At 48.7% G+C, this 11079-nt stretch overlaps 1 protein-coding gene across 2 annotated transcripts in view; it reads right to left on the reverse strand.

The window, feature by feature from the left end:
• The window catches only part of Atxn7 (ataxin 7), a 94634-nt gene extending 83561 nt beyond the window's left edge, over window positions 1–11073 (reverse strand). For both annotated transcript variants that reach the window (XM_023705013.1, XM_023705011.1), the window contains exons 1-2: window positions 10950–11073; window positions 10662–10730 (exon numbers count right to left, since the gene is read on the reverse strand). In XM_023705013.1, coding sequence (XP_023560781.1) covers window positions 10662–10730; window positions 10950–11052 — 172 coding nt within the window. In that variant the 5' untranslated portion in view covers window positions 11053–11073. The remainder of the gene's footprint in view (window positions 1–10661; window positions 10731–10949) is intronic.
• Window positions 11074–11079: the final 6 nt, after the last annotated feature.

Below are 11079 nucleotides of genomic sequence, written 5' to 3' on the forward strand. Positions count from 1 at the left end.
CCACACTGAAGTGCCTCTCAGAAGCTGCCTTCGCCCATGCTGCTTTCCGTCCTGACCTTTGCTTCCCCCGCCAGTGCTCAGGTAGCGCTTTGGTGTTCGCCTCAAGTCCCTGGGCCACATCTAGGCCTTGGGGTTTTCTCCTAAGTGCACTTGGAGGCCGCCAAAGGACGCACGGCTGCTTGCTTCCTCGGCCCTCTCCCCAGCTACACACAGGAAGAACATGGAGACGGCATTCCTGCTCCTACCCTCTCTCCCGGTGACTTTCCGAATTCCCCCTGCCACAGCGGAGAACTGTCGTATCTTCCACATCTCCACCTTCAACTGGAACCAGTGGAAGAAAGTCCCTCCCTCAGTGCAGACCCGAGGAGCTCTGAGTCCCGTCACTGTTGCCAGCTCTCATGATGGTACTTGCCACCGTCCATCTGCGCACACACGACGGCTCTTCACTCCTGCACCACACACTCTGATACTGCCCAAATAAAATTGAAAAATAAAAGCATCTCTTTGTTCCCCCGGCGCTCTACCTTACCACGTCCCTCTGCTGTGGCCTCATCTCCCCACTCACTTTCAAGGCAAACGCTTTCAAGTGTTCTCCCTCCTTCCGTGCTCGCGTTCATCCCCTCCACTTCCACTCTGCTTCCAGGAGCCTGGCCGCCTGGTGCCTAAGTCTCCTCCTCAAGGCCCGAGACCGGGTCTCCTTCACGCAGCGCACAACACAGCCTTCGCTCCCGGTAGAGGGTACACCGCCACGGTTTCCCTGCCGATGCCTTCCTAACGCTCGCACCCAGGGGAACAAGCCTAGCCCCCGCAGCCCGCGTCCTCTGCCCGCTGATGACACAGCGGGACCTGCGGCCCCTGCGCACACTGCTCCTCACGCTCGCCCTATGCTGGGCTCCGCAGGTCGTGTGATCGCCCGCTAAGGTCGCCAAGCCCTGCGACAGAAAGCCAAGTTCTCTATGCAGAACAGAGAACATCCTTGACGTCGCTCAGCTCATTCAGATACTACTGAGCTGCGCGAGTCCCAGGTCCTAATTCTTATCTTTCTCCCCCATCCACATGCAACTATGCACCAAGTGTCCTGAGGAGGCATCTCCGTGCTGCTACCTGTGTGGTCAGACACTCTCGTCACCTGGTCTGCACAGCATGGAAGGGCAGGTGAGCAGCAAGCGAGGCCACTCTCCTCCCACCTGACCCCTCCGCTCTCACAGCCTTACTGCACCCAAATTCCTCACCTGGGCTTTTGGGATCTGAGGGCTCCGCCGTCGCCTTCCCTCTTCCTCAGCCCTTCTCTCCGGTGATCAACACCCACTCTGCTCATCATTCTGAGCCAAGCTCAAGCATTAAATCCCCGACAGTCCTCCTTAGCCAGGGCAGCCTGAATCTCCTACACTGAACTCGTCAGATCATGTGACTGACTTTATAGCAGGCCAGTCCTCCAAAATGTCAGCGTATTTACTGCGTCTCACTTCACGGGGGCAGGGGCTTGGTCTACCTTGTGTTGTTCTACCTCCAACACCCATCTGAGAACCTGGCCCTTGGTGGGTAACTCCATAAATATTTGCTGGCCAACTGCCTGGCTGGCGGTTAGGACAGTGGCTTCTAACTGGGTTTGTTGTTCTGCTCTCAGCTTCTAGCACAGCACGAAGCCCAGAAGAACTGCCTGTCCGACACTGGCGGGACGTACAAGCTAAGTGAATGAAGTTAAGGCAAGACAGGCAGGACACTGTCAAGGCAGTAATCACACTGAGCTAGCTGTCTTCGGGTCTGCTGTGGGTAGGGTCCAGAGCCTGTCAGAAAGCACGCAGTGAGGGCGGCAGTTCTGAGTCGCCCGCCACTGGTACTCCAAGTAACTAGCTGCCCGGGTATCTGCCCAAATGTGAACTCCCCCGTCCAAATCCTGTGACTGAAGATTCAGAATGGGCTCAGAGTGAGATTACAAAGAATGATGGTTTTCATCTTCCACACTTGCATTATAAGAAAAGTCTTCACCATGAAGGCATGTATCAACTTCTGTAATTATAAGGATAATTTTTTCCACTGACCAAGTCTTCTCTATAGTGTCCAAAGAGAACAACGTCATTTAAAGAGAGAACTGCTGAAAGTAAAATGGAAACCAAGAACTGAAAAGGCAATTTTCTAAATTCCCCATTAGGCAAAACCCCCACGATTATACCACCTCTACATAAAATCATGTGTATTTCTCCCCGGTTGCATTTTCTGACTTACTAAGGATGACTTTATTCTGTTGAGTATAACTTGCCTTTCTTTCCCAGAAAAAGAAGTCTGAAAACCATTACAGAAAGAAACCTAAAATGAACAAAGTAAAAGCTTCCAGAAGAGGGGCAGACACAACTCAGCGCAAGTGCGGACCAGTGCCCACACTGGCTTCTCCCCGCTAGCTGAGAGCCGCTAAGGAGGAAGCAGAGGCCATCACCCACTTCCCCTTTTCAGCTCTGGCTGGGCAACGACCTGGTCTGAGTGACGACCCACGGGTGTATTTGCCACTCTCAGGCCTGGACTTGCACAGCCCCCAAGCACCACAGCATGCCCACCCTGCGGGTCACCTGCTTCCCGACAGCCTGTGGTCGACACTGCCTTCACTAGCGATGCCCTCGGCTGGGCACACCGTTGTCCTGCAATACCTCCAGGAGGTACTACCACTACTCCATGTACAAATAGGACAGCTGAGGCTCTGCACAGTCACAGAATTTTCTTTAAATCACTCATCCAGTTGAACTGAGATTTAACCACACCGACTTCTAGAATGCAGTTCTTCCTACTGCCTCTGTTTAAGGCGATTTCTGTCACCATCTGGAATCTCTTTTCTGCATAACCAGCAGCACACAGAAACGGAGGTCCCGGACACATTTGTGGCAACAATGATTTAGTACTGTAGTTCTCAAACACCAAACAGATACTCACTTCTGAGAAGCCCATGAAAAGAAAAAAAAAAGGCAATGCAATTAAGCTAAATATTTTTCAAAACTAAAGTATTATCTTTTTATTCCCAAACAACAGCCCTCTTTTTGTTGCTGCTGTAGCCATGTTGTTCTGTTTTTGAATGCCCCCCCCCCCCCCCCGCAGAACAAGGGATTGAACTCAGGCCCTTGCACTTGCCAGGCAAGCGCTTATTCCACTGAGCTATCTTCCCGGCCCCTGTTGTCCTGTTTTTAATACAGGGTCTCATCATGTAGTTTACACCAGCCCTGAGCTCACTACATAGCCCAAGATGGCCTCACACTGGCACCAACCCTCCTGCCTCGGCCTCCCATGCTGGGATTACAAGTGCGCTGCACCCCTCCCAGATGCTGTCAGCTCTTGAAACGTCTTAATCTGAAGTATAAGGTCTGGGGCGGGGATTTGGCTCGGCGTTAGAACGTTTGCCTAGCAAGCTGGAAGCCCTGGGTTCAGCCCTCGGCACTAAAATAAAAAAACAACCACCCCCCCCAAAAAAAAACACAGTTCCATGAAGTACAAAGCCTTAAAGCGCCCTTCTCCCTGCACCGTGTCCTCAACTACAGTAGGAAAATCTGTAGTTTTCATTGGAGTTTATGATTATGGAAAACATCTGTAAAACCTGGGAAAGAAACAGTTTCTGATTCAAAACTGTGAATCTAATTATTAATGAACTACCACCTCTTCCTTGCCATGTGGTTACACATAAGATAAAAAGGATTTCATGTTAGCAAGGCCTTTTAACAAAGAGGAACAATAACCCTAAATCTGGTTTTTATGTTATGAGTGGCTGAAATGCAAAATCATTCTCTTCCTTTGCTCATTTATAGTAATTCCTGCTGTACAGTGTGAATATAAATGTAACCTTTGCCTTTCTCTCAAAAGTAGAGTAACTCCAACTGCTAAGTCTAGTAACAGGCTTCCTATTCTCCTTAGAACTTCAATCAAAAAGTACTTTAATAATCAGAGGGGCATATTTTAGAATTACTGCCATAAACTGAATATCAATGTGATTAAAAGCAATCTTATACTGAATGCTATTTAAATTGTGAAATTTTACTTCTACCCTTTTAAAGGATTTTTTTTAATAGCACAAATCCCAGAAGACTGTTTGCTATCTGCTGCAACCTTAGCTTTTATTTTATCTTTATTTTTTAAGGCAATTATTTCTAATGCAAATGGTACACCTTCCTCCCCTCACCTAAAGAGAAGATGTTATAAAAGAATAGCTAAATGCAACATAGAGACCAGCATAAAGCACGAGAAAGAAAAGGCTTTGATTGATGGAAAAAAGAAAAAAAAAAAAAAAAAACCCACAAAACTCATTTTTAGTAAAGGTCAGTCCTTCTAGATACAAAAATTTGGTACGCTATTCCAGCTCATGGAAAATGCGTGTATTGGGCTGGTGAGATGGCTCAGTGGTCTAAAGCACCTACTTAGAACAAGCTTAGCAAAGCACTGGGACCGCGGTTGAATCCCCCAGCACCACATGCCAGCCAGCCCTGCCCCCTGGTGGGCTGAGTTGGCCACACACACACACACACACACACACACACACAAATAAATAAATAAATAAAATTAAAAAAAAATTAAAAAAAAAAAAGAAAGTGCGTGTATTTCCTTGAATAGACAGGCACAGGGCAGCCTCAAGCAAGTGGGCTGTGGGGTGTGCACCATCTGAGTTTTAAGGCTTCTCCTGTTCTTTGCAATCTTGGTGAATTACCATTTTTCCTCAACCTCAGTCTCTTCACCTGTAAGATGGAAAGGGTAGTATTGGGATGTCAGTACTATGGTGAAAATTGCATAAGGTAAAATGTGTAGCACAGAGTGAAAGTATGTATCACATTTGAGTTTTCCAAATACATACATGAACGCTGAGAATCAAATCAACACCAGGAAGGACGTCCTTACAAGCAGCAGCCTGCATCCTGTGCAGGTCAGGCAGCACAAGGCCAGTCAGTCCCTCACATGCCCTGAGACAGCACCCACGAGGTGCAGCTGGGCAGCTCACCCGACTATGGGTGCTGCGCGCAGAAACCATGAAGCCTCGCGCGCCCCAGCGCTTGGCATGGACCATGCCAGGAGCTGCACTGTAGGAAGCGCAAAGGCCCAAGGCCACGGGGCTGAGAATACCACCTGCCTTCCTCAATCAAAGAACACATCTGTCTTCTGCTGAATCACCCTGCAACTCCAAGACCTCACACAGGTGCTGGCTGCTGTAAGCCAGCTCAAAGCGAGGTTCTGAAGAATATGACTGAAAAATTCCCACGAAGATTCTAGACTTTCTCCTCTTTAGGAACCCTACTGGGGGCTCAACAGAACCCAACTACCATCCCCATGGCCCAGGGCTCCTGCAACCAGCGCAACATTAGTTCTGGTAATGTTCTTTCTATGTGGGAACTGCCCTGAAACAGGAGGCAGTGAATGATGAAAGTGGACCAGTGGCACGTTCCCAGGCAGAATCATTTTCTTCACCATACATTTCCTTGTAGCTCAACATATTTCTTCAACAGTGAATAAAGTTTTGGTTTAATTCTGGATTTCACCTCAGAACAGAATGTGTAAGGAAAACCAGAATCTTACTTAGCAGGCATTTCCTTTCATTAACAAAGGAACTCAGCAGTACTCCGAAACTGGAGGGTCACACGGTCTCTGCACACCTCATGCGCTGCTCTCGGCAGGGAGCGCAGCTGCCAGCAGCCAGCGAACGAACGGCTGTGGCTGTGTCCGACCACAATCTAACTCAGGGGCACCAGCACCTGACTTCTTGCTCTTCATGTGTCATGAAATCGGAGTTTTTATTTCAACCATTCATTAACATAAAAAACCGTTGTGCGCTAGGCCAGGGCAGGATGGGCCCTGTACACCGCCATTGTCGGGTCAGAATTTCTGAAGCACTGCAATGGGAGAAAGAGTCCAGGGTGTAGGAACATCTCTGTGCATCCACAGCACGCCTCTTCCCAGGCAGAGGCCATACCAAGAGCTGTCACCTAGGGAGCTGCCAGCCGTCACCGCACCACTGAAACTCAGCTACAGAGGAGGTTTCCAGGGATGGGCACCATGCAACCCAAGCACCTAGCTGACCCTTCAAAGCGCACTTACAAATACCCCGGGGTGGATTCCAGGGCCAGGCTGAGGCTCTCACCAATCCGTACAGGAAGACTGGCTCTAACATCGGCCTGGGATGGAGACAACCTTCAAGCACTGCCCCGTGGAGTGTGTGCACACACGCCGAGGACGGTCAGAGACCTCTCAGGCCTCAAGACAGAGGCAGACATGGCTCGCAGCAAGGCTTCCTTTACAGGATAAAGGTGGACGTCCATGCAAGCAGAAAAAGAAGCCCACAAGAAATGCTCTGATGTCTGGGGCCTGCTTCAAAATAACTCCGTGTGGGGCCAATGACATAGGACCGCACCATGCTTCGTTTGGCCCTCAAACAGTGTGACCGTGACAAGCAGGCCCATTAAAACATTTTCTCTTTCATGTTTCATGTTGTCTGTAAGAAAACAGGTAAGAGAAACACTAGAGAAAAACCAAGAGAAAGTCTATAATGTAGTGCCGGTCACAGTGCTTCACATGGACAACCTGTTTTTAGCTAGCCAGGAACCATCTGGTTCCTCCATGTGGACTCAGTCTATGTAGAGGTTCCCCACCCCTCTGAACGATCTTTAAAACAAATACAAAAAACACCCAGCACCGTGGAGGAGCCTAATGACTTCTTGCCCATCTTTCCCCAGATCAATTATATCTTGTTACTTTGACAGGGAAATCACCCATAATTGATACGGCTATCACAGCGGGTTGTCATCTTCCTCACCTAAATAACCGTGGTGAGAAGTGGCATCCTCTGTCACCCTGCTGCGAAGTGTAAACAGAGCACTAAAGTCAGCAAGAGGAACAGGAAGTGCTGAAAACCAGCCTCTCACCCCCCCCCCCACACACACAGCATAGACAGCTTCTATTTTTAGTCATAATACAATGGAAAGTTGATCACTTGAACCATCCACCACACAGTGACTCAGTTCAACCTTCCTAATGGCCCAATTCATTCATCTTTTGGAGCAACTATTACTAAGTACAAACTGCAGAAACTGCACAACACACCTTTTTGAACATCAACTCTGCTCTCAGAAAACAGACTCTATACGAGTCCTCACATAATAATACACCCTCAAACGGTGACAGAGTTGGGAGAGAAGTTTGGGTACCCTGGTATCACACAGTGGGTGGACAGAAGGCAAGCTCACTGATGTCCCAAAGCCGATGCCTGTTTCCAGCTCCATTCTTGACTCCCCTATGACACCAAAGCATAGCTGCAATTTTGCTATTATACACTTAATGTTCACATTTTGAAAGGCTCTTCATATGTTCAAGGACTAATACGAAAACCCTAATCAGTTCTTCATGACAATCCTGAACATAAACTTGTTATATACAAAAACATGATTAGTGAAAGTCCAAAATTTCACAAATCATGTCCAGAAAAAGGGTAACTCGTCTCTTGGGTTCACTTATTTAAAAACATTAAAAGATACTGTCAGTTTTTCCCATCAAAATCAATTACAGTTATCAGCATTACAAAGGTACAGAGCAATGAAGATGAGAATGCTGATGAACAACACTAATCTCTGAAAGATAACTGTCTTTTATCTTACATTTATCTACTTACGCTAAAAGAAGAGGGATGCTATACGAGCTAAACTACAAACCATCTCGCTCCCACCTACATTAGTGGTCTCAAGTTTCTCCCACCACGTTAACCCTGGAGCAGTCTTGCCATGGAAGGATTTGGCCATAGTTAGTTACAACAGAGAAAGGAAAACTTGGCAGTTCTGGACTACCGTGAGGTGAGAGGAAAGGCAATCTGAGAGCAGCTGTGGCCCCCACTAAGAGGGTAGACATGCCCATTATTCTGAATACATTTTTAGAAGCACTGTGACCCCTGGAAGCATCTTCAAGGGTCCCAGATTAAACACTCTGACCTATACAAATAGCAAATTAGGAAGCCAGGTGTAAGATTATCAGTAGTTGAAAGGGTTAAAAAGACTTGCCTTATCTAACTTGATATAAGTCCTTACAATATGTATCATATTTAAAACATTAAATATGGATTAAATATGGATTATTGGGAAACACATATTATTTCCTTTTCCAAATCAGAAAAGTTACATTCAGTGAAAGAAGGTAATTAATACCAGGTTAAGCTACTTTCTCTGACACCCAGGTTTCCTGGTCCAAGTCCAAACTTACAAACCTGAGAATCCCAAAAGCTGGGTGCACACACTTAGAGGTCCTCTCTGATGGATTTTCCACTTGGCGGTTTCCTTCACTCAATCAGCTGCTCTACATATTTCTCAATTACACACAATGATAGGCCAAAAGAATTAGTTAACACTGAGACAGCTTTTCATAGCAGGAGATAATCCTAATCAAACACAACAGGTAAGAGCCCGGTTTCTTTCAAGAATATTAAATGCAATTTTATTCCTGAAGAAGCCTGACATGGACTGTGTGTTAAGAGAACATACAGGCCCATTTTATGAGTGAATCCCTCAAGCTTGGATTTTATTTATTTTTATTATTTTAGGGAGGAATCTACAGGGTGTTCAGGGTCTCACTACTAGATCTGACTCTAGTGATCTGTCTGTTTACAGCCTCCCAAGAGCTGGGATTACAGGGGCATACAACCAAGCCCAGTCTAAACTGTCATCTCAGAGTGCTGCGGGGGCAGGGTCAGCAGGGCAGACCAGGGGATTGAACCCCTGGCCCCTGTGCCTGCTTGCAGGTGTTTTAATCCACTGAACTATTTGGCCGGCCATTCAAGCTTGGATTTTTTTAAAAATTTACTTATTTGTGTGTGTCTGTGTGTGTGGCCAGCTCAGCCCACCTGGGGGCAGGGCTGGCAGGCATGTGGTGCTGGGGGATTGAACCGCCCTCCATGTGCTTTGCTAAGCTTGTTCTAAGTAGGTGCTTTAGACCACTGAGCCATCTCACCAGCCCCTCAAGCTTGGATTTTTAAACCATGCCCCTAAATCCATAAAGTCACAAATACAAAAAAAATGGCCGAACTGAAAATTTCTCTCTCTCCTGAAAACAGGAAAGTGGGAGTTCTAGCCAGTGTGGCCACTACATCATCGTTTAAATGGTGAGAACAGCTTTCAACAAAAGTGACCTCTAACGAACACTAAGAACATGGTCGCTCAGAAGCATGTGGAACCAGACACACAACATCCCACACCTCCAGGGGCTACAGTGAAAAGTCTCAGGTCTTTGTGGAAAACCTGAAGATGAATATATCCCAAAAGAGAAGAACCGGTGGCACACTCGTGGGTCCAGGCCTTTAAATTTGGCTTAGTTTCCACCCAGTTCAAAGTACTCTGAGAAACACCAAAATACTTACTCATCCTCTATAGAGGAATTACCAATGATTACTGTCTTGTTTTCAGACAGGTTAAGAAACCCTTCATGGGAAATGTATCCACACCCAGAGAACGGAAGCCCAGAACAAGAGCAGGTCAGGTCCTCTAAAGTGCTACCCCAACTGCTTCCTAGGAGAGTTGCCACCTAGTGATTTTAATTTTTTAAGTCCAGGCAGGCTGCCAAATCAGCACTAAAACCGGACTAACAACTGATTTTTCCTATTGCAACATCACCAACAAATCCTCTGCCTTCTTGCCCTCTTTCTTTTTGCCCTCCAACAGCAACTCTCATTTTGAAAATCAACTCATTTCTCAGTAATTGTTCCCGCGGCAAGGCGCCCGCTCTCTGTTGGTAGTTTCTGCCCCACAGGGCCAAGAGGCTAAGTGGCCCATTGAAAAAACCAAAGCAGTGAAAGTGAAGGCGGGACAGGTGCTAAAAACAAGAAGTAACCGGAGAGTATCCCTGAGCCAGCTCTGCAGACTGCGTGCCACAGGCCAAAGTTGCACCCATTCTGAACTCAGGATTCCGGATACCAAAACCTCACTGAAGGGCTTGTTCGTTCTGAGCTGTGTGCCCCGCCAGCCTGGTGTAGAACAGGAAGCATTGGGCGACTATGTGAAGAAGAGCAGGACAAGTCTGTCATTTCCAGATTCTGGAACCGACTTCCACTCGGAACATTTCCCTAATGCTTCCTATCAGCGTACAGCTCACCACTTACATTCCGACTTCATTGACAATGGTCAGTAAATTCTGACCTGTCTCATATTAATTCTGGCTTTTTTTTTTTCCTCTACCCTATCGTGCGGTTAACAAAATATCTGATCAATTGCAATTCTCCTAGACAATTCTTTGGTAGCACCTCTAACTTGTACCTCGGAGCAAACAGAATTAGGTGACAGGGGATAGCCTCCATCATTTTTCAAGTTCAAAACTTGTTCTGATTTCCAGAAGAAAATTCCAGGTGGCACTGCCCCGCGCCCAGGCGCTTGTGGAAATACTTGCTGAAGCGGTCAATTCCTTCCTCCGCTGGTGCTCTCAGCCTCGGGGGGCCAAGGTCAAGGCCCTGCTGCCCAGCGCTCATCACCGGGCCAGTGGCCACCTACGCAAGGGTCCAGGCCACTTCCAGTCGCGGGAAGACTGGAGATTTCCCCAAGGCGCGGCGCCCGCGGTGGGCCGCACCCGGAGGGGTGCGTGGGCGCGCCGCGTGGGTGAAGCTCCCGGCCCCCGAGAAAGCAGCGGGCCGCCTCCCGGGGTCCGCATCAGCTCCTTCAGGGGACCGGACTCACCTTCCCGACAGAGCCCCATGACTTCGCGGTTTTTCCCAAACTCCTTCAAACTTTCGTCCAATTCCGTCCCTAGGAGACACACACACACAGGAGGAGGGGAGACGCAGGTCAGTGGCCGGCGCGTGACGCGAGCTCACGCACGCACCGGCTAGGTGCGGGCGCCTCCTCGCTCCGCAGCCCGGGGCGGCCGGCCGCGCGGCTCGACCCCGCGGGGCGGGTCACAGCACCGGGCGGGCGGGCGGGCGGATGGCAGAGGCCGGGAGCGGGGGAGGAGGCGTGGACACTCACCGTCCTTCCCGGGAAGTTTGGACGCCTCGACCCACAGGCTCCAGGGCTGTCCCAGCATCGCCTCGGGGCTGGGCAGCGGCCTGCGCTCCGCGGCCGTCGCCATGGCGGCGCTGCCCGGGCCGCCGTCCTC

This window comes from Octodon degus, unplaced genomic scaffold (genome assembly GCF_000260255.1).
Source record: "Octodon degus isolate 3935 unplaced genomic scaffold, OctDeg1.0 scaffold00210, whole genome shotgun sequence".
NCBI lineage: Eukaryota > Metazoa > Chordata > Mammalia > Rodentia > Octodontidae > Octodon > Octodon degus.